Source organism: Stenella coeruleoalba (assembly GCF_951394435.1).
Source record: "Stenella coeruleoalba genome assembly, chromosome: 15".
In the NCBI taxonomy this organism is placed as follows: Eukaryota; Metazoa; Chordata; class Mammalia; order Artiodactyla; family Delphinidae; genus Stenella; species Stenella coeruleoalba.
The window spans coordinates 80,581,628-80,605,112 of record NC_137161.1 but is presented as its reverse complement, the minus strand read 5'-3'; the positions used below and the strand labels follow the sequence as shown (position 1 = coordinate 80,605,112).

The 23,485-nt window shown below is 55.2% G+C and overlaps 1 protein-coding gene across 2 annotated transcripts in view; it reads left to right on the top strand.

The window, feature by feature from the left end:
• Positions 1 to 23,485, top strand: part of COL26A1 (collagen type XXVI alpha 1 chain) — a gene marked incomplete at both ends in the record, with an annotated part of 171,557 nt that overhangs the window by 134,635 nt on the left and 13,437 nt on the right. For both annotated transcript variants that reach the window (XM_079944450.1, XM_079944449.1), the window contains 2 exons: positions 16,327 to 16,388; positions 21,779 to 21,935. In XM_079944450.1, the coding sequence (XP_079800576.1) occupies positions 16,327 to 16,388; positions 21,779 to 21,935 (219 nt within the window). The remainder of the gene's footprint in view (positions 1 to 16,326; positions 16,389 to 21,778; positions 21,936 to 23,485) is intronic.

Here is a 23,485-nt window from a genome sequence, read left to right as displayed (position 1 = left end):
GGTGGGCTCCTGTGTTACAGGGTGCAATAGCTGAGACGTAGTGAAAGAAGAGACAGGAAAAGTCCACCCCTGGCTCACGGTAACGAGGAAGCTTGTCTGTCTGGACTTTGGAAGGGGAAAAATAAGCCTGAGGAACCAAAGCCTTGGGCTTCAACCTCCCACAGGTTCAGGACTGAAAGTTACCCTAGTTCTGGGACCACCGAGTTGGTTCTGGGTTGGAGCTATAGATGAGTCAAGTGAAAAATCCGAAATAAAATATTAGCTATTTAAATCTGTCCATGCACAAAAAGTGATAGATTGTGACCAAGGAGAATTTAGAAAATCTATTCATGTGATTCAGCTCACGAACAGTTTAAGAGATACGATTCAACACCTATTCATGATGGAAACTCCTGGGAAACAAGGTAGAGGAAGGAACTTCTGGCCGTGTAGAACTCAGCTACCAAGTAAGTCAATATCACGCTAGTATGAGTGAGTCATTAAAATTGCCCCTTTAAAGTTGTGAACGGGTTAGGGAGGGAACTATCACGACTCCACCTGATACCTTTAAAGGAATTAAAAGCAAATCGTTTGGGGGACTTCCCTGGTGGTCCAGTGGTTAAGGCTCCGAGCTCCCAGTGCAGGGGGCACGGGTTCAATCCCTGGTCAGGGGAACTACCATACCGCATGCCTCATGGCGTGGCAAAAAAAAAAAAAAAAAAAGTAGCTTGGAAAACTTCTCTCTGACAAAAGACAGCCTTACCAAAGGCAAAAACACAAGCCACAGGCTGGGAGGAGATACTTGCAATGCGTAAAATTGACAACGGGTTGGTATCAGAAATACAGAAAGAACTCACGTGAATCAATATGGAAAAGACAGAAAAATCCAACAGATAAATGGGTCAAGAACACGGACAGGCCTTTCACGGCTGGAGGGGAGGCGCTGGGGAGAAATGGCTCCAAAACCCATGAAAAAATGTTCAGTCTCATCAGTGGTGTGGAAAATGCAAATTCAGACCACAATGAGATAGCATTTCACACCCACCAGATGGGCAGACTTTTGTAGTCTTGGACGGCTGCCTCTTGGGGCTCCTGGATACGGGGCTGAGGGGGCAGTGTTGGAGGAAGAGGAGACCGGGTGCCCCACACTCCCAGTAGGGAGGCTCATTTCAGACTCCTTTCGTCCTTGGACTTGGTTCTGGCTGGGACGGTGAGTGGTCCCAGAGCGGTGCTGTTTGGGTCCTACCCCAGCCCCTCCCCGCTCCACTCTTTGCCCCTCCACCCCAGGCCCTTGGGCTCTGCGAGACCGCTTCCTTGGAATCTGCCGGATTCCCTGGCCCGCCTGCCCCCCCGCCCCCCATATCCCTAAAGCTCAGAGAGGCTGAAGGGAGGAGGGTTGGGCTCTCCCTCCCCGCATACTGCAGCCCAGCTGTGAGCAGGGAGCAGGCATCAGACACCGAGGCCAGCCTCTGGCGGTCCCCTCACCTCCTCTGCAATGGCTCTGCTTCTGGCCCGAGCCTTCTCCCATCTGCCACTTGGTGAGTCCAGCGGGGCTCCCAGGAGCCTGGGGTAGGACCAGTGTGGACATGAGACCTGTTCCTGGAAAAGAAACTTCTCCCGCTGCTCCAAACCAGGATCTGGAATGCGGGAAAATGTGGCCAATAAGAACCCCGACCCAGTAACCGCACTCCGTGCCTGAGCAGAAGGTTTCTCATCCCCTCCTCTAATCTGCACGCAGATGGAGCCGCTGAGCAAGGAGGATTGGCATTTCCGGACCCTGGGCCACATTTTACCTTTCTGGGCTGGACCATCTTGCTCCTCCTTAATTATGGGGATTATATTATCTTCCTCTAAGGCTCTTCTGGCAGGAGAGAGGGATGGCAGAGTGCTTTGTAAGGTGTTGTGCTCCCAGTGGTACTGTATGGACTCATTCTTACTATGGTGTAAATGACTAAGGGGGAGTAATGAGGTGCCTGCCCTGGGAAGGTGAAAAGGTGCAAACCCAGAACTGGGTTTTAGCCCTGGGTGGGCCACCACCTCAAATGTGTGACTGTGGCCATGAACCACTTACCACCCCAGATCTGTTTTCTCATCTGTGAAAAGAAAGGGCCCGGTGAGATAGCCCTAAGACGCTTCTGGTCTTTACAATTGTATGGGAGATTTGCTTTCTAATATGAGTACAGATAATAGCTGCCTTTTCTCTGCACGTACTCTGTGCTGATCCCGCATTCTCTCTAACCGGTTCAGGGCCCTAGGAGGTGGCCTTGATTATCCTCATCTCTTGTTGAGGGGCAGGGCCCAGAGAGATGACTAAGCCTTGAGCTATTAGGCAAATGCCTTTCTGTTGTTCGAATGTGTTTTAAGCTATTGGGACAGTCGGTGGAGGGAAAGTGTCTCTAAGAAAGAGTCAGCTTGTGTCTGACTTGTGATCTAGAAAGTCAGATCAGGAGCTGGAAACTACAGGCAATTAGCAGAAAAATCCATCCCCAGTGAAGGTCTGTGCCTGATGAGGGGACTGGGCCCCATCTCAAGTGGTCCTTTAGTTGCCATGACAACCTCCTCCTGTTGGGAAGGATGCAGTCCAGGTTTGACCCTGGGAGTCAGGAGTCTTGTCACCTGCCCACTCCTCCTCCCTCCGTGTCTCGACAGGAGGCCACGTGGGCCTGGGCTCCAGCCAGACCCACTCCTGGCTAGGAGGGTGGAGGGGCAGCTGACCAGTGCATGGTGGCCCCTGAGGGAGGGGGCAGGCCAGGCCCGGAAGAATGTAAGCCCCAGACGTTGCCTGGGGGAGCTGAGTCCAAACGGCCCCCTGTCACGAAGCAGGAAGCTTCTGTGTGGGCGCTACGTCCCCCACTGGACATGGGATGGGCCTCTTCACATGCTGTTCCCTTGGGTGTCTGAGAACCAGGGGTGGGGACACCGAGACCCATCTACCTCTTGCCCACCTTGAACCCAGGGGGCAGATGGTGGCTGATTTGGGGGCTCTGGGCTCCCACCCCCTGCAGTCGGAGCAGCCTCTCTTTGATTTGTTACCTGTTGGGGTCCCAGAAGCCATTGTGTGTAGGAAAAAGACTTCTTCCTTTTAAAAAGGCATTTGATGGGACTTCCCTGGCGGTCCAGTGGTTAAGACTCTGTGCTTCCATTGCAGGGGGCACGGGTTTGATCCCTGGTCAGGGAACTGAGATCCTGCATGCCGTGGGGCACAGCCAAAAAAAAAAAAAAAAAAGGGCATTTGATAACTGCTGCTCTGGGCTCTCTCCAACATGAGGTCAGGCCCATGGTCCTCCAGACTGAGATTCGACCTCTTATAGAGAACTCGGGAGACCTGGTGTCAGAGGAAGCATCCCACACTCACGTCCCAGCTCCCCTAAACAACCATGAAGAGGCAGATGGCGGCATGAAGACACCAAGCCTTTTCTGGAGCCCAGATGACCCCTGAATAGAAGCTGAAGCTACCTTGGGCCTTCCCCTGCCTTTGGAGGGATAGAGACCCCAAGAGGGGAAGGGGCCTGCCCAGGTGCATGCAGGGAAAGGCCAGAGCTGATTTGCCTGGGCTTCCTCTGATGCACTGCCCCGTCCAGACCTCCCGCCTGGGGACTTTGAATTCTGCCACCATTTTCCTCTGAAAGCCCCAAGACCAAAGTGACTATGGCCCCTTCTTGCTGTCTTTGGGGCACCTCATCTGTTTCCCCAAGAGAGCTCATCACCTCTCCTGAGCCTGGACCAGCGCTGCAGGAGGGACAGGCCCCAGCCCGGGGCCAAGGCTGTGGGCGCTCTACCCAGCAGAGTCAGGCAGCCCCTCCCATATTCTGTCAGCCAGCTTTGCTTTATGGCCCCTGAACCTTGACCTTGGGCTTGGAGCCTTGTTAAAAGCGATTCTTTCCCACTGACACAGAGTGATGGTGGCAGTACTGACGCCACATGTCCAAGAGGATCGGGAATCGGAGCTCGTCTCCCTGGGCTGTGCCTGGTGTCAGCTTTCAGATCCAGGCAAGGCCGCCTGCCAGCTCTGTGGGACCCTGGAGATATTTATGATTTCTTTCTGGATGAGGAAAAAAGAGGAAGAACACTTCAAACAATAACTTCAGTTTAAGAACACAAACCTCAGAAAACCCTGAAAGATAAAACATGTGCAGGGATGACCCTCCCCCCAGTTCCTCGATCCCCCAAATGGCTGCAGAGACTGGATCTCTTATTTCTGTTGTGATAAAACCCCCTTTAAGTCCTGAGGGATGTTCCTGGAAGGCTGGAAACCGCTCCGCTGAGCAAATGGTCCCACAGCCACCTTCATCCAAGCGCCCCCCAGCTGCGGGGGCCCTCCTCCAGCCCCAACCAAGGACCCAGAAGTCCTTTATCCTGCGGGATTCTGGCTGTTCCAGTCTCATGCCGGGGGTTTCTGGGGACGGACCTCCCCCAGCCGTGCCAGTCTGAAGGGAAGCCACTCCACAGCCCGTTGGGAGCAGCGCTGATGAGAAAGTCATTCATTGTGTCAAACAAACCTGCCATCACCCGCTATAACTCACTTGTCCAGAGACACAGCCACGACAGGGCTGGATCAGCCCCGGGGGGCCCCAGGGTCCAGGCACTAAAGCGCACACACTTTTCTTGGGTGCACTCACCGACGCTACAGTCCTAACTCCCTTGCTGAGGAGGTTTCCAACGTGGCCAGGAATCGTGAAGGAAAGAGCGCTGGCTTTGGAGCGTCTCTGATCTGGTTCCTGCCCCTGCCTGTGGGGCCTGGGGCAACTTCACAACCTCTCAGAGTCTCCGTTTTCATCATCTGTAACAGAGGAACCAAAACACCTATGGGGAGGATGCGTAATGCACATGGTGACGCCCGAGGAGCGTTAGAGATACCCAGGAAGTATGGCTTTCGTTACTACGTCATCATCAACACAGAAGGGACTCGGGGAGAGCATGAATCCAGACCCAGAATCCAGGGTTCAGGAATCCCGGTGGTTAGTGAGGGCGGAAGGAGGGGTGCAGTGGAGACGTTCATTTCAGGGGTGAGCGCCCTCCACACTTGGGTGCCCTGTGAGTGGTATACCACAGGTGTGCTGTATACCCCCACTCTGGGGGCTGGGCAGTCAGTACTTCTCAGATGAGTTTCTCTCCAAAATGGTCCAGATACCAAAGGCTTTGCTGGCCAGAAGGCTGGATCTTTGCTGCCTGGAGGGTCCCGAGGACGCTGCGCTCTCCCCGGCTGTGCTGTCCTCCTGACGGCTTCTGGATGTCCAAGCAACTGCCTCGCCCAGCATGGACCCAGGAGAGTCTGCCCCTTCCTGCATATCCTTCCTGCGCAAGCGCGAGTACCAAAGCCCATGGCAAAGGTCTGGATTGGGCCTCGTGAATACACAGGGCAGGGACTATTGTTCCATTTTATTGTGGAGGAAAACTGAGGGCCCAGGGTGGGTGCTCCTCACCTGGGCTGTGGATTGCCCGGACCCACCAAGTGGCCTCTCCAGCCCAATAGGATGCTTCCCAGGGGATCACCTTTCACCACAGAAGCCAGGGAATGGGCCACCGTGATATGATCCATTTGCTTGCAGGAAGCAAAGCCTGGCTCCTTTTCCCACAGGAGAGAGAAGGGGAAAGGTGGATGCCCAGCTGATGTGCCTTCTGACTCCAGTTACGGTTACTGACTCAGAGAACAAAAGGCTGAAAGGGAGCATCCAGTCCATCCCTGCATCTGACTGATGGGAAGCTGAGGCCCAGAGAGGGCTGAACTCTGCCTGAGGACACACAGCACAGTTCCTAATGCTGACCCCATTCCTGGTCCATCAGAAGGCATATGCTCCCAGAGCAGGGGACCAGCCCCCTGGATTTAAGAGCTCCTCCTCCTGCAGCCTCTTCTGACTCATTTGGGTCCCCATGGAGGGTGTAGGTGGGGTGGGAGGGTTCCTGGCCTTCCCCAGAACACATTGGGGTTTTTGCTGCAGTTCTGTGCGACCTGGGGAGGTCCTCTCCCACTCTGAGCTGCCCTTAACACAGCTATAAGTTGGGACCATGGATTGTGGGGCCTCACTGGCCACAAAGGTACCAAGAGATGTCAAAGATGCGAAAGGGCTTTGTAAACCCCGGGGCCCGTGGAAATGGCGAATGCTTCTGAGCTTCCACCCACGTGTCAGAAATAGGACCAGACACGGACTTCCCTGGCGGTCCAGTGGTTAAGACTCTGCGCTTCCACTGCAGGGGGCACGGGTTCGATCCCTGGTCTGGGAACTAAGATCCCGCATGCCGTGTGGTGCGGCCAAAAAGAAGAAAGAAAGAAATAGTACCAGACAGGGACACAAACACAATGTGCACACAAATGTCCACGCGCAGAGACACTCCCATGTAGAACCCCTGCCTTAGACCTGAGTGTATCCACACTCATGCTCACTCCCACGCACACCCTTGAAGGTCTGCATTCTGGTACAGGGACGTGGCCTGTGGGTTGGTCTCTCTCTATGCCCCCTCCCACACCCCCTCCCCAGCAGCAGGGCCCTGACCCTCTTGAAGCCACTGATGCCCGTCCCTGCGTGCCAGCCCCTCTGGCCCCGCAGTCCCCACGCCATGCCGCTGCCAGATTGGGTTTCTTCTCAATAGGGCCCAGCTGCCTTCTGGGGAAGGGGGGCCAAGGGACCATGTCATCCCTACATAGCAGCGGGCCTCTACTCACTTTTGGGAAGGGTCTCATTTCTTAAAAAGTTGCATTTATTTAATTCCTGTCTTTTCCCCCCAGAAGTCAAGGGCACTGATGTTTTAGAAAGGAAATGCCGTGGTGCCCTCAGCTGGGGTGAGGGGCCAGGATGGCATCTGGGGAAAGGCTGTGGAGCCCCACCCCACAACCCTGGGGGTAGGACTTCCAGAGGACAGCAGGGTGGGGGCCACCGAGGGCAGGGCTCCAAGGAGCCCGCTGGGACTTCAGGCGTTTTCAGCAGGCCAGTTCCTGAGGCTGCCAGGATGATGGCTAAGAGCCAGTGGCAGCCCCTGGCTCCCTGGGTTTGAATCCAGCCTCTGGCACCTACTAGCTGTGTGACTTTGGGCAAGTTACCTAACCTCTCTGTGCCTGGGTTGCCTCATCTGTAAAACAGAGATAATAATGGTTCTTCCCTCATTGGGCTGTTGCAGGAATTAGACAAATTTACATGAAAAGCGGTGCATCAAGGTCTCGCCCTTCCATTAGCGTCTGGCAGATTGAGTGCTCTGTGAACTCCAGTTGCTTTTTCTTCTTTTGATCATTATTATGACCTGCATGGCTCCACATGGGCCAGACCCTCTGCTCTTGTGAAATCGGAAGAGAACGTTTCCTCCCTTCCTCCCCTCCCACCATGACACAAGCCAGAATATAATGAACTTCAGCATCAAAACATCTTCCTTATCTCTACTTTAAACCCCTTCCGTTTTTCCTGACTTTGGTGGAAATGGAAAACAGCTGCTCAGGGGCTGCAGCGCTTGCCGTGTACAGTGAGGAAGCTCCCGGCACAGAGCTGCCAGGGTGCACCTGGGACCGACGGCCCCCTGCGGGAGGAGAGCAGTCCCTCCCCTCCCCCGGGGCCCCCTGAGGTCCTCCGAGGCAGGCTACCTGGACAATGAGCTGGGGGTCCCCTTCCATATCTGCTCGCCCCCCTCCCCAAAACTGCTGCTTCCCAAGAGGACACACGAGCATCTTTGCAGCCCCACATGATGGAGGAATATTCTGCCCCCATTTTTCAGAATACGAGAATGGGTGAGACATGGCCCCACAGGGAAGAGGGGTACACAAGAGGTTCCCCGTCCACGCCGCCGAGTGCTGTCAGCAAGGTGTACACAGGATGCATGGCAATTGGTGGGAAGGTGGGTGCCTGAATCTGCCTAGAGTGGTCAAGGAAGGCTTCCTGGAGGAGGTGGTGCTTCACGAGGAATTCGCTCATCAATGGAGTGGTTGCAAGCCATTTCTAGATGCGATGACAAGACAGACAAATGCTAAAGGCCTAGAAGAGTTAGAGGTGCTCAGAGTATGGCAAGTAGCCCATCCCAGGGGTGGGGGTTGTCCTCAGGGCATCGGGGAGCATTGGGGGCTGACGGGTCAGATTGGTGTTTAGGATGGGCAGGACAGCAGCTTGACATGTTTTACATACACTGACCACACCTGTGTCCTAGCGTCCAGCTCAAGAAAGAATATTTTCATCATCTTAGAAGCCCTTCTCCTGCCTCTTCTGGTAACTGCCCTCCCCAAGATAACCGCTAACCCGCAGGCCACTGCCTTTGACCTGTCCTGCCTGTGCTGGAACTTTCGATAAATGGACTCACACGGTGTGTGCTCTTTGGGGGGGGCTCTGTCATCTTTGTGAAGTTCATCCACGCGGCCGCACGTGGTTTGCGTGCGCTTTTTACTGTGTCAATAGTCCATTTTGTGAATATTCAATTTACCCAGGTGGCCACCGATGGGAATTTGGATTATTTATAATTTTTGGTTATTATGAGCAACGCTGCTCATTCTTGCGCGTGTCTTTTGGTGAAAGGATTTATTCATTTTTGTATCTAGAGATGGAATTGCTCCTACTCAGCCCTATTAGAAACTGCCACATTTTAAAAATGTGGTTATTCCATGGACGTTCCACTGACGCTCTCTTAGAGTTCCAGTGGCTCATACTCTCTCGGATACTACATTGTTAGTCTTTAATTTTAGCCATTCTTGTGGGTGTGGCTTAATTTGCATTTCCTGATACGGCTAATGAGTTGACCCCTCCGCCTATGACTGTGGGCCATTTGGCATCTTTTTTTAAAAAAATTTATTTATTATATTTTTATTTATTTTTGGCTGTGTTGGGTCTTTGTTGCTGCGCGCGGGCTTTCTCTAGTTGTGGTGAGCCCGGGGGGCCTACTCTTCTTCACGGTGCGCGGGCTTCTCATTGTGGCGGCTTCTCTTGTTGCGGAGCACAAGCTCTAGGCGCGCGGGCTTCAGTAGTTGTGGCTCGTGGGCTCTAGAGCACAGGCTCAGTAGTTGTGGCGCGTGGGCTTAGTTGCTTCGCGGCATGTGGGATCTTCCCGGACCAGGGATCGAACCCGTGTCCCCTGCGTTGGCAGGCGGGTTCTTAACCACTGTGCCACCAAGGAAGCACTTTTTTTTTTTTAATTTCTTCACCATCACTAAGATTTTTTTTTTTAATAAATTTATTTATTTATTTATGGCTGCATTTGGTCTTCCTTGCTGCGCGCGGGCTTTCTCTAGTTGCGGCGAGCGGGGGCTACTCTTCATTGTGATGCGCGGGCTTCTCATTGCGGTGGCTTCTCTTGCTGTGGAGCACGGGCTCTAGGTGCGTGAGCTTCAGTAGTTGTGGCTCGTAGGCTCTAGAGCACAGGCTCAGTAGTTGTGGCGAACGGGCTTAGTTGCTCCACGGCATGTGGGATCTTCCCGGACCAAGGCTCAAACTCATGTCCCCTGCATTGGCAGGTGGATCATTTGGCATCTTATTTTGTGTTTTTATGTCTTCCAAGGACCTCTTCTACTCGGTGATAGGTCTCTTCATTCTCTTAATGATGTATTCTGATGAAAAGAAATTCTTAAATTTAATGTGCTCCATTTTATCAACGTTTTCTTTAATGTTAGTGCTTTTTGTGTCCTAAGAAACCTTTGTCTATTCTGAGGTCATGAAGGTAAGTTACCCATTTTTTCTAACACTGGTATTGTTGGAAATTCCCTGGCGATCCAGCGGTTAGGACTTGGAGCCTTCACTGCCGGGGCCTGGGTTTGATCCCTGGTCTGGGGAACTAAGATCCTGAAAGCCATACTGCGCTGCAAAAAAAAAAAGCTGTATTGTTCTTCTTTTAACATTTAGATCTACAATCCGTCTGGAATCGACTCTCATGTGTAGTGTGGGTTAGGGGTCAGAGTTTTTTATTTTACTTTTCAATTTGGATGTCCAATTGACCCAGCACCATTTATTGAAAAGTCCATCCTTTCTCTCCTGTACTCATATGTGCCTTTTTAATAAACCAGGTGAATGTGTAAGTGTGGGTCTCTTTGTCTATCTTTGCACCAATAATACAGTGTTTTAGTTACTGTAGTTTTATACTAGATCTCATTTCTGGTCCTAAACGTCTTCCACTTTTGTTCTATTTGTTCTAGATCGCCTTGGCTATTCTTGGACCTTTGCATTTTCATATATATTTTAGAATCAACTTGCGAATTTACATGCACACACACACAACATACACAAAGCCTTCTGAGATTTAAATGGGACTGCATTGAATTTATAGATCAAGTGGGAGAGAGTTAACATCTATAATATAAGGCCTTCCAATCCATGAACATATCTTTCCGTTTATTTAGATCTTCTTTAATTTCTCTCAATGATGTTTTATAGTTTTCAGTAGATTTATTCCTAGATAATCTGATGCTTTTTGTGAATGATGTTATTGTCAATAGATAGAAATATGGTTGATTTTCTTTTTAATTGAAGGCAAGCTTTTTATTTTATTTATTTATTTATTTGGCTGTGCTGGGTCTTAGCTGCTGTAGGCAGGATCTTTTTAGTTGTGGCGTGGGGGATCTTTAGTTGTGGCGTGCAGCATGTGGGATCTTTAGCTGCATCGTGCACGACCTAGTTCCCTGACGAGGAATCAAAACCAGGCCCCCTGCATTGAGAGCGCAGAGTCTTAACTGCTGGACCACCAGGGAAGTCCCGGAATACGGTTGATTTGTATAAACTGTCTTTGTATTCCGTCAACCTTGCTAAATTAACGTAATAATTCCAATAATTCCTCTTTAGATTCCATTGGGGCAAAGATGCTTTGGGGTGTGATCCAGCCATGGTACAAGACCCAACAATCTTGAACTCTGGGCTGGATGTGGAGGTAGAGAGGGAGGAAGACAGACTTGGCCAGTTAGGTCAGCAGAGTTTTTAGGGCCATGGTGGGGTGAAGAAATCACAAAGTTCACCCATGTTCAGCCATGGTCCAGGCACTGTTTTCACATCACGTTGAGAGTTGCTGCCCCAGCCAGGGCACCTAGCCCAGCCCACCATGGGCTTATGAGAATGGAAGGCCTGGGTTCTGATTCTGGCCTTTAATCGACAAGCTGTGTGACCTTGAGTGCATTGCTGAACCTCTCTGAATCTCATCATCCTCACTCATAAAGGGAGGGACACACGCCAGGGTATTTCTGCCTCTCACCCTGTAGGTGACTGATTAGTGAATTGGTTTCACTCACCAGTGTTGTCCCTTTTCCCCACGGGGGGTTTCTGAACATCGCTGGAAGGCTCTGCAGTCCAGGGGCTGCTGGTGTCGGGGTGGAGGTGGCCAGCTACCCGTGCGCTCTGAGCAGTTTCAGTGCAGCTGGTCCTCTGGGGATTTGTGTTTCTACAGCGGTGACACCCATGCAAGGCTGCCCCTCTCCAAGAAGAAACTCAAATTACTTTTCAATAAAAACTCTTGGCAGAAGTTCTTGAAAAAATATCTGGCTTTCTCTGTGATCCGTGATAGAGAAAAAGATGGAATTTAATTATTCTGTCCTGTCCATTAGCCCCACGGCTGGGCCTGGGAAGCGGCCACAGCTCCATCCAACCAGCAGGCTCCCGACCCCCGATGGGCTCCGTCGCTCTGGCATGTGTGGAGGAGCACAGGGGGGCCCAGGGTAGGGCCCCCACCTTTGGCCTGGCCTTGTCCTTTCCACGCTTCCTTCTGGGGTATGTGTCTTAGAAAAATCCGATCTGTCTGCAAGTACCTGGACAAGCGGTTCTCTACAAGTTAACTGGAAAGGTGGCTTCCCAGGCCCAGGGAAGGTTTTTTTTTTTTTTTTTAATTAATTAATGAATTATTTTTGGCTGAGTTGGGTCTTCGTTGCTGTGCACGGGCTTTCTCTAGTTGTGGCGAGCGGGGGCTACTCTTCGTTGCGGTGCACGGGCTTCTCATTGCGGTGGCTTCTCTTGTTGTGGAGCACGGGCTCTAGGCGTGCGGGCTTCAGTAGTTGTGGCTCGCGGGCTCTAGAGCACGGGCTTAGTAGTTGTGGCGCACGGGCTTAGCTGCTCCACGGCATGTGGGATCTTCCCGGAGCAGGGCTCGAACCCGTGTCCCCTGCATTGGCAGGCAGATTCTTTAACCACGGTGCCACCAGGGAAGCCCCCCAGGGAAGGTATTTTACAAAATTCCTACCAGGTCCTCGCTGCTACCCACGGAGCTAGGCTCAGAGCAGCAGAGGGCACTTAAGAGCTGAACTGGAAACACCAGGACTGGAAGAATCTGGAACAATCATGTCTTGGTGGCACTATCTCTGGAGCTCCAGCCTGCAGCTGGCTTGTTTCCTGCCGGCTCACGAATAGATACAATTTTGTACATTTTCCACACAGCATCATAAGCACGTTTCATGCTTTCACCCAGTTAAAAGTTTAAATTACATTACGTATATTAAATATATACATTGTTTTAAAAAGGCCAGTAGCTCTTCAAGGCTTACCATGAGAAAGGAGAGTCCCCTGTACCCCTCTTTACCCCCAATTTTCATTCCCTAGAGTCAGGCTTTTGGCGGGTGGGGGGAGCTTACCGCCATAGCTCTTGTCACGTTAGGGAAACAGATCACTCAGGACCTCCTTATTCCTGTGGTGCCCTGTGTGCACCCATGGCCAGTCTAGCTGGCCTGCCCTACCCCTGTCTCCGCAGTATCTTACCCTATTGACCTCCTTGGAGGTTTTTTCCCCTAGAAGTCTTGACTAGGGTCAAAGGTCTCCCGGGGGATTATAGGGGTCTCTTCCAGCTGGGCCCCGTTGGGTTGGCTGCAGGTGACATCCACCCTGCGTATGCCCCGTACCTGCAGACCATTTCAGAGACCTCTCAGAGGGAGCTGGGCCTCTGGGGACAGGACCATCCAAGTGCCCTGGCTGCACCTGTCAGGGTCTCATGGCCCAAGCAGGAAAGGGATGGGTGAGGTAAGCAGAAGCTGGAGGCACAAAGGTGGGATGCCCTGGGAGGAGGAACAGAAAGAGAGAGGCAGAGAGGGCAGCCGGCCGGCAAGGGCAGGAGCAAAGAGTCCAGGAGCCCGAGGCCGCTGGAGCTGAGCAATGTAAACCCCTTTTACAGATGGGGAAACTGAGGTGCAGAGAGAAAGAGGGCCTCACAAGCCACACAGTGAGTTAGTGGCCTCTGTAGGACTCTCTCTACTGACCACGCCAAGCAGTCAGCTTCTCTCTCTCTTACACACACACACACACGCACACACACACCAGTTCGCCTGGCACATCCACCCTTCTGATATATTGGCAGAGAATTCCCAACACAGGTTCTGCCGCTGTGTCCTCAAAACGAGGAAACACTCGTGGGCCTGTGTGTGCTGGGAACGTGGGAATCCTCAGAATCCCAGAGAGGTAGAGTCTGCGTCTCAGGGAGGGGGAACCGGCCCAGAGCCAGGCGGCAGGGCCTCGGCCAGTCACACAGCCAGGACTGTCCCCACCAGGCCCAGCTCCGTATTTCCACCGCTCTGAGGAATAGTTAGAGAAAGTCAAATGCATAATTTAATTGCTGTCGATGACAGAATGCCAGGGGAACCATAAAACCCGCCCAGTCTCAGAGCGCCTGCCCGGGCAGGTGGCACAGGGAGGCTGGGCTGGCAGCCTCGCCCCTGCCCGCTGGCTGGGCCTCTCTGCGGCTGGGGAGCTGGACCCCCTGTGCCTGCTGACAGCCAAACCGCTCCCCACAGGCCAAGCAGGGTGCCCGGTGCCAGAGCAAACTAGGTCCGGGCCCAGCACACTTTCCAGAAACAGGTTTCTGCGAGAGCCCAAGGCTCACCCCTTCCTCTGCTGGCCTTCCCCCCTGCCTCACACCCTGGAAATGTGTTCACAGCCTCTAAATGCCTCAGGAATGTTCACTGGGTGGGGCTGGGGCTCTGACTGACACCTCACCCATGGCCATCCTGCCCCCCCTTCCTGCTGGGCCCCGGGGTGGGGCAGTGCCCTCCTGTGTGTGGAGGGGACAGCTGAGGCTCAGACAGGAAAGCTCTCCAGGCCAGCCCTCCTCCAGTGTCAGCGCCTGTTCTCCCATGAGATGCTCTTGGGCCTTCACTGCGAGGGCAGGCACCCCATCCATGCTGCCCTGCCACCCACCCATCAGGATCAGCACGGGGTCACCAAGGGGCCCACGGGGAGCCACGGTGCCTCCAGGTGGATGAAGGGATGGTTGGGGATGGGTAGCGTCCGGGGCTGAAGGGAGGGGTGGGGGATGGATGAATGGGAAGGTGGGTGGGTGGAAAGTAAGGTGGAGGGTGGAGGGTAGGGTGGGTGGGATGGAACCCTGTTTGTTTTGATGTCTGTCTTTCCCATGAAGGGCCTGCTTCAGAGGCACAGGAATCCTGGACCATCTGTATTTAGGAGGGAGGCACTAAGAGCCCCCTGGGGCTCTTTCCGTGTGTTTGGCCTTGTTGACTGGAGGCCATTGTACAGGAGGTGGGGGGGGGGAAGGGGGCCTCCCTAGGTATCAGCGCCTGTGGGCCTTTCCCCTTGGGTGGGTCGCTGAGCCCAGAGAGGACCCTCTCCTTTCCCTGATCTCCAAGCCCTCCCGTGTCTGCAAGCCTGGGACTCGGCCCCCGGCTGCCTTTCACTGCGAAGTCTCCTCTGCCCATCTCTCTGCTTTGTGGTTTGTACCTTTTTCTCCCTTCACCATCCCTTTCCTGGGAGGAACTAGAGGGAAACATGTGTGTTCAATTCCCCATGTTTAACCAGAAAACCGCCTCCTTTCTCGCTGATCCTTTGTGAAGTCCTGCCCGTCCCCGAGTCAGACAACTTTCTTCTGGTTCTTCTGGTTGTTTTAAAGTTTCAGTGTTTACGCCTCAGTCTTTAATCTCTTTTATGTATCGGGGTTCCTGACAAGGTTTTATTGGGGGAGAAAGAGTTCTGTTCCTACAAAAGGCTTATAAACCACTGACTGGGCCGAGCCCAGGGTAGGTGGGGAGAGAGATGAGGGTGAGGGGACCCCTGCCAGCCCACATAAAACCAGGTAGGGCTGGTGAGCAGAAAGTGGAGGCTGTCAGCACCCCTGGCCCCAAGGCTGGGCGCCCCTGGGGAGGACACGGCCTGAATCACCTGTTCCCATGGTCCTAACGTCCTGGTGTCTCCTCACATCTCTCACAGAGCACTCATTATTTTAAAATAGGGACATTTACAAGGTGGTTTGCATTCAGCGACAAAGATGGGGGACAGACAAGGCTGATGATGGGGGGCCGGGGGCCTCGCTGTGGCCAAGGGGCCTCTGAACACCAAGTGGGACCTGCCGAGTTACCCTAATAGCTCTCGTGTGTCTGTTTAACCAGAATGGGGTTCCTGTAGGGTCAGGCTTTGAACTGAGGGAGGAATCTAAACATCTCTTGACTTCTAGAGCAATAAAAGCTCCTTAGAACAGCTTTGAACCGTCTATTTCCTCATTAAAGAGCTCTGGGTCTCTGGGGGAGACAGACATAAAGAGATGATTACAGCCCAGGGAGATGTATGCCTGGGAGGTTAACAGTTACTGGTCTCCTAATTGGCCTTCGGCTCCCAGGCCCTCCCACTCCCACCCATGGGACACTTCCGCTGCCAGAGTGAGCTTTTAAAAATGCAAATCTGACCTTGGCTTTCACCCCCTCCAACAGCAGCCCATTGGCCTCAGGATACTGCCAAGCTCTTCCCCCCAGGCCTCCTGTGTCAGGGCCCAGCCCACTGCTCCAGCCTTGGTGGCCCGCAGGTGTGCTCGGATAGGCCAGGCTGCTGGCAGACGCTGCCCTGTTCTGTTCTCCTTGGGGCCTCAGCCCTTATTCTTCCTTCTGCTGAACCTGACCAGTCATTGTGCATCCCTCAGGCCTCACCTTAGATGCCACTGCCTCCAAGAAGCCCTCCTGGACCACTGCCCACCCCAGATGGGCTTTGACATCCCCCATGACGCTCTTTTGCACGTTCTGTTCTTCTAGCCCTTACCAGCCTGTGTCTATTTGCCTGTATCCTTCCCCAGACCGTAGTTCTCAAAATCAGGGAGCGTGTCTCATTTACTATCCATTCAGCAACTATCAGATATTTTTTTGAGCCTCTATTTTGTGCCAGGCACTGAAATGCATGAACAAACAAAATAGACAAAGACCCCGCCCATACGGCACCCACAGACTGAGAAGGCAACCCAGGTGCTGGCTCAGACAATTCACTGAGTAAACAGACAGTACTCTGTGCTGTGGATGCCCAGAAAGGAGGGTCAGGGGTCAGGCAGACTGCATGGAGGAGGGGGCGCTAAGGGTAAGGAGGCTCTGAAGGATGGTAGGAGTTTTGCTGGCAACAGCTCAGAGATTTCCCTGCCCGCCTGACCAGAGGCTATCCTTGTGGCTGGGCTGCTCTCTCCCCAGGATCTACTCCACTCTCACCTCTTCTCTTTCAGAATGCATGAACTGTACCCGGCTCAGTGACATGAGTGACCGGCTGACCACGCTGGAAGCCAAGGTCAGATGGTCTGGGGATAATGGGCCTAGGGAGCTGGCTGGGGAGGGGCTTGCATCAGCCCCAGGGAGCCCAGCAGGACTGAGCAGCCTGGTCCTGAGGGATGGGTGCTGTCTGGGGCTTCAGTGGCCCGGGGTAACCTTCTCTGGGCCGGGCCAGTCTCCTGGGGTTGGGGAAGGGAGTGGGGTGAGCAAGAAAGCTGAGGGTCCCAGGTGTGAGGGACGCTGGGGAAGATGCTGGGATGTACTTCTGGTACCCGAGACTTTAGAAAAGGTCGGGTCCCCAGGCTGGCTGGCCTGACGGACATTTTCCAGGCACCTGAAACCAGGCTGACAGCCTGCTCTGGCCCAGGCCCAGTACGCTCACTCGGGTGTTAAAAGTCACAGCTCTGGGGGAGGACAGGCACCGTGCCAGCTGTCCCCTGCCCACTTAGCCCTCGCCCATGCCCTCCCGCCGTGAGCAATTCCTCCCCTGGTCCTCCCACCCTGACACCTCCCTCTGCCTAGAGAGGCTGTACCACGACCATGGCCAAGGCCACGGCAGCGGGCTGGGGGTGGGGCTTACTCTCTGGCCCTGAGGGTGAGGGTCATGACCCCTCTGTAGACCTCAGGGGACTACAGAGGTGGGGGGGTCAGGCTGTCCCAGTAATTGCTCTGCCTTGGCAGGTCCCTTCCTAGCTCTGGGCCTCAGTCTGCTGCCCTGTAAAATGGAAATCGAAGGAGACATTTCCTGGCCCCTCACTGGGTCCTTCTGAGGCTGGTGGACAGGGGTGAGCTCGGTGGCTCCTGGGTGGGGGAGGGGAGAGGTAGCTCGAGACGGGTGTGCAGAGGTGGCTGCCACTGCGTTTCTTCTGGATCCCCAGGTAGGGGGTGGGAGACTCCTGTCTCAACTCCTGTGTCTTATCTGGATCACCTTCTAGCTCCCCACCTGCCTGCTCTATGCCCAAGTGTCCCCTGGAGGAACTGGGCCCCTGGGAGTTTCGTCAGCCTGGTCAGAGGGCCCTGAGAGGCGGCAGCCTGCAGAGGGAGGGGGACACAAGCCAGGCTAGCAGCCAGGACAGCCCCGCAGCCTCAGGGGCTGTGCTGAGGCCAGGTGAGCCCGCAGGGGTCAGAGAGAGCACAGAGCTGGGCTCAGGGGCTGGGGTCAGGTGGGCGAAGGCAGGACCAGGCAGACAGACCCCAGATGGGGAGTCAGAACCCAGGCAGCTGGCATAAGAGAGCAGAAACTCTGAGGCCTGGACACTGCAACTTCTGCTTCTGCAGACAAGAAACCTGTTTTGGCATCAGAAGGGATGTGTTCAGAAACCCAGCCACTGGCAGCTTACTCCTTACCATTTATCGTTAGTTCACTAGGAAGTCCAGAAGTTAGTGGTCTCAGGATTGGTTTGGCGGCTCAAGAACCCAGACTCTTCACACAGCCTTCCTCTCCACCTCCTTAGTGAATTGGCTTTTGGTCTCATGGTCAGTGCCTCATGGTAACAAAGTGGCTGCTGCAGCTCAAGGCCTCACATCCTTATACCTTGTTCAAAGGCAGGAAGTCGTGGGGGGAAGTAAAGCACCCCAACAGATTCATTATGTGTCATTGGCCAGCACTGGGCTATATGCCCACCTCCTAGTTGCAAGGGAGCTGGGAAAATGAGTAATTGGCCACTCATGATTCCTCCTCTGGGGCACACCCGCAGGCACACAGTAGGGGGCTCTGGAGCCAGGGAAGAGGAGGAGGTTGGAGGCCAGGCGACCACAAGGGACTGTTCCATTTACACTCCGCACGGTGCCCGAGTTGCAAAGGACCCAGACCTAGGAGCTCGTCTAGATTCCTGCCACCCTCTTTTCCTGGGACCGGCTGGAATGGCTGTTGGGCGATGGTGGGGTGGAAGGCCAGCAGACAAAGTTTCCTGCCTTCCTTCCTCTCCTGCCCCTCAGTTTACACTCTGACTCCAAGGACCAGACTGAGTGGGAGGCAGCCCGAGGGCGTTTCCCTGAGTGAGGGTCACAGGAGCCTCGGAACTCGGCTGCTCTCCAGTGCAGGAGGGCGGTGTCCTGGCCAATCAGGCAGGCCGCCATGACGTCATCAGAGCCACTGCCTCCGAGGCTGGCCAAGGTCTGGTTTTCTTGGGCTAAGTCCCCACGCCCACTGCTGCCCGCCCTGGTGTGCTCATGCCCGGCAGGAATGGGGTCAGTTTCTCTGGGAGGTTGGCCATGGCCAGGCCAGGAGGACTTGGACTCTGGTGGGGGCTGATTCTAACTTGACCGTGGCCAGGGCGTCTCTGCCTGGGTCCGTGGGCTCTGTGGGCCTTGGTGTCTGCGTGGGAAGTGCCCCAGGAAAAAGTGAGCCGGGTGTCTGGTGCAGGGCTAAGGCTGCAGGTGGCAGGTCCCCTTGGGAGCTGGGCCTGACCCCCTCCTTGATCTTTCCAAGCTGCTCCAAACCCCCTTCTGCTCCTGGCTACTCCCTGTTAAATATTTCCATCTGGAGGTTCCCCCGAGACACTCCATCTCAACTCACCCCTGGACTGATCACCTTCACCCCCGACCTGCCCTCTCCTGCGCCCCTGTTTGACTGGAGGCAATCCCACCATCTCCAGAGCCAGGCCAGAAACAAGGGAGCTACCCCTGCCTTCGCCCACCCTCCTGCCCCCAAGCCTTGGGGCGCCAGGTACTGACAGTTCTCCCCGCCTCCATCCTCACACCCACAGCTCTGGGCCTCATATCATGGGCACCGACAGACAAGTCTCCTTCCCCTGCCGCCCAGCTCCTCCACTTGGCCGTGGCCGGTCAGCTTCCCAGTGGACAGTCAGTAGTTGGGACAGGAATTGTAACCCTCCCTTCCTAGAGGGGGTTCCAGGGCTCAGGAGATGGAGTTCCACCCCCGAGCTGCTGTGTGATCTGAGCCAGCCACTCCCCTTCTCTGTGCCTCCGTGAAGCTCCACTGAGGCCAAGGTTGTGGCCCGGCTGTGGGGAGGTGGGTGAGGCACCACATGGGGCCCTGGCCCCACCACCTACTTGCTGGGTGACCTTGGGCAAGTCACTTGCAGTCTCTGAGCCTCTATTTCCACCTCACCTGTGATGGGGCTGCAGTGGCCCTTCCTGCCTCATGAGCCCTTGTGAGGACCAGAAAGGAGAGGGGCTGAGAGACAGGGGCCCTGGGAGTCACCAGAGCTTCAAGGGTCAGGAACCCACCCACCCAACACAGACGGGGACCTGAGATCTGATGCAGGGGTGCCACTTTGTTCCCAAGAGTCCTCAGAGACTCTGTCACCCAGGCCCCGGAACACTGCAGAACAGGTGGGAGGGGGCGCTCAGAGGGACCCTTTCTGCACAGCCACAAAGCCTCAGCCCAGCCAGCCAGGGCTGGGTGCAGGGAAGGGTGCCGTTTGTTCCCGTGACCCGCCCCCCCGCCACCGTCCCAGCATCAGCAGGACTAACTGGGTTGCCCATGTGTTGAGCGCTCCTGATCTCCCGTGGCCCTGCAGGGTCAGTGTTATCACGCCCATTTTGCTGATGAGAAAACTGAGGCCCACAGAGGTCACAATGCTTGCACAAGGTCACACAGTGGTCACCTAGCAGGAGAGCAGGGATTCAAACCAGCCTGGCTGGTAGCAGGGCCTCAGCTTCCCCCATCACATGGCACTTAACCTGTGCTGGGCTCTGGGGACCCAGAGCAAGGAGGGCGCCCCCTCCCCAGGTGGTCCCTACTCCTGAGGGCGGGGCTGGTGGCATTGCTCCCACTGCCGCCCTGGCTGTGGGTACAAAGTGATTGTACAGGAGCTGAGGGGACACACAGGAGGGGAGGCCCGCCTTCTGCCCAGAGGGTCAGACAGACACAGGGAGGAGGGGACAGCTCACTGGATCTCAGAATCTTCCGGGGGTCGGGGTTGTGGGCAGGGCTGGTGGAGGGCCCTGCAGGAGCTTGGGCTTGGAGGTGGGGCGGTCTTGGGCTTGAGGAGCACTGGGAGAGTTCAGGGCAGCTGGAGCAGAGCGGGGTGGAAGAGACGCCGGTGAGGCCAAGGCGGGCGCCTGTGTACGAAGTGTGTGGAGATACTGGCGGTGTTTAGGGGGGTTGCTTTGCAGGAGGTCCTCATGCACTGCTGTTGATTGTGGGGACCGGGGGCTGCAGGAGAGGGAGGGGGCAGGCGGAGGTGGGGGAGGCAGAGGGCTGTTGCAGAGCCTGAGGCCACAGGCCTGGGGAGGGGGGACATGACGGGCCGAGCGAGGGCCACAGGCAGGCGGAGGGGCACTGGAAGAGGCCTGGGGGCCCATTAGGCCCTCCGGGAAGTATGGACTCCCGCATTGGGGTGGGCGTAGGGTGGGGTATAGGCCGGGGGGCTTCAGTTTGGATGCCTTCAGGCAGCAAAACCTGCGGGATTAGACACCAGTGATTCTAATGGGGGGGCGGGGGGCCTGGGGGGCGGCGGGGGTGTGCTCAGCTCCATACTCAGAACACTTTCATCTCACACGCTGAGTTGGAGACTCGAGCAGGACGCGGGATTCGGGTTTCTAAGAGCTGGAGGGGACGTGAGACACTGGGCTTCTTCCTTCCTGTCTGGCAGATCGGGACAGGAAGCCGGGCTCCATCTGATACGGCCCGGGAACCCCAGGGCCCCTCTGCTGGGGTGGGGGGGGGTCTACTGTGTGCTAGCATCTGCCTGCCTGCCCTGTGCAGGTCCCGGGCACGCAGCGCCCCCTGCTAGCCTCTCTGGGGACAGCAGGGCCTCTCTGAGGCCTCCTGGCTCCCAGTTCACGTGAACTGAGGCCCTGGGTCCTTTCGGTTTTTGACCCCTGCTTTCCTCCAGGGGAGAGGACAGTTGCTTTCCAGGCTGGCCCTGGGTGGCCATGGCCACTTCTGTTTCTCTGGAGCTCCTGCTAAACGTGCATCAAGCTGGACCCATTTATTTATTCTTCCTCCTTCTTTTCTTTTCTTTCTTCTTCTTTTTTTCTTTCCTTTCCTTTCCCCTTCCCTTTCTTTCCCTCTGCCCCTCTCTCCCTCCCTCCCTCCATCCATCCGTTCATCCACAAACATTCCCTGACTGCGTTGTTTGTGCCCTGAGCCAGGCAGTGTGGGGACAGGCGGGCCCAGTCCCTCCCTTGAGAGGAGCCGGTGAAGTGGAGGTGACCGTGGTCGTTATTCCAACAGCCAGTGTCTAATCCCAGTGACAGCCGCTCTAGGAGAAAAGTACGGTGACTCTGAACGTGTCCAAAGGGGACCTGCCTGAGCCCAAGGGTCAGGAGGGTTTCCTGAATGGGAAGGGGAGGGGGGCAGAGGTGGGAGAACATTCCAGCGAGGGGACTGGTGGTCCCAAGAGCAGCGGCAGATGCTGGTCTCCTGGCGCACACGTTCCCATTCACACGTGTCCCCGGCCTGGCCTGGGCCTGACCCTCTGCCCTTTTCCGGCCCAGGTTCTCCTTCTGGAAGCAGCAGAGCGGCCCTTAGGCCCAGACAATGACCTGCCGACCCCTCAGAGCACCCCACCGCCCTGGAACGAGGATTTCCTCCCTGACGCCCTCCCTCTCGCCCACCCCGGGCCCCAAAGGAGAAGGCCCACGGGCCCGGCCGGTGAGTGAGGCCTACAGGGGAGGCATGGCCTCCCAGGGCCTGCACAAGGAGGTCATACATGCCCACGTGGCATTTTGAAAAACTGAGCTAATGTTTAAAACCTGGGGGGATTTCACATAAAAACCAGGATTTCTCGCTTCTCTTAGAAAAATGGAAGATCTGGCCATTGGGGTTGGCTGTCTCTTAACAGAAACAATTGGCTGGGACTTCCCTGGTGGTCCAGTGGTTAAGACTCCACACTTCCAATGCAAGGGGCACGGGTTTGATCCCTGGTCAGGGAACCAAGATCCCACATGCCGTGTGGTTTGGCCAAAAATATATATTTAAAAAAAAATTTAAAAAAGAGAAACAATTGGCTGCAGCTAAGTCACAGCTGTCCCTGCAGATCCCGTTCAAGTTCTGCAGTTTGCCGCAGTCCCCACCATTCCTTATTGCCTCACAGTCCAGCTACTGTGCTCACTGACTTCCCTGCTGCCCCTTAGCATCTGCACTTAGGCCCCCAGCCCAGCTCCATCCAATTTTACAGCAGCCCCTGCCTGCATACCACCAGGGACGGGCAGCTTACTGACTGCCCCCCTTCTGGGACATCCTCTCTGAACTCTCTGACCCAAGTTGGAAGACATCCACTGACCTGTTGTTTTCACCCTTCCCACCACACTTTGAAGTCAGAGGTAAACGTTTTCTCTCTGCAGTTTCTATCCATTGGTTTGGGCTCTGCTCCCTGGGACTGCAGAAAGTAATAATAACTGTAATACTGGTAGTCAGCATTGTTGAATGCCTGCCACGTGCCAGGAGAAGCGCTGGGGCTTTACCCTGGGCGGTGAGCTGGCACTGTCTGTGTGGCTGAACTCAAGGGTTTAAGGCTGAGGTCTCGTCTGACTGGTCAGTATCCGTGCTGTGCCAGTTATTAAATATTTTTATATCACCCTAGTCTGTACAGATATCATTGCTAATCATTCCAGTAAGCTCGTAAAGCTCGGGTTACAGAGGAGAGAACTGAGGCTCCGAAAAGTGACCCCTGGGGTCGCCCAGCGATCCAGGGCCATTTTGACTCAGTGATTCTCGGACCCACTGGAGCCCTTTGCAGGTGACGCCTTCCCTCCTCCTGTCCCCAGGTTGAGCCCCCAGCTTCTTAGCACTGCTGCCCAGACTCAGCTCTGAGCACACGCTCCATCCCCTTCCCTGCCTGAAGACCCCCAGCAGTGGGAGAGTTGCCTCCAGTAGCCATTCCAGGGGCCAGGGAAGCATCAGATATTCTGTAGTCTCTGGAGGCTGGGAGGGTGTAGGGGTGAGCTTAGGCCTGCTATGAGAGGAGGGGGCATCTCACTTTGGGTCCCCCCCCGCCCCCCCGCACCTCTCTAGCCACTCTCCCCAAAGTCTCATTTCCAGAGGGCTGCCCCATGCTCATCTTCAGATCCTTCTTCTTGGACTGAGGAGGGAGCGGGGGCTGGGGGGAAGGGGGGGCTTCTCATCCCCTGGAGGACCCAGGCCCCAACACCCCCTGGAGGGGAGGAAGGAAGCTGGAATGGGTTTCAGGTCTCCTGGGGCAC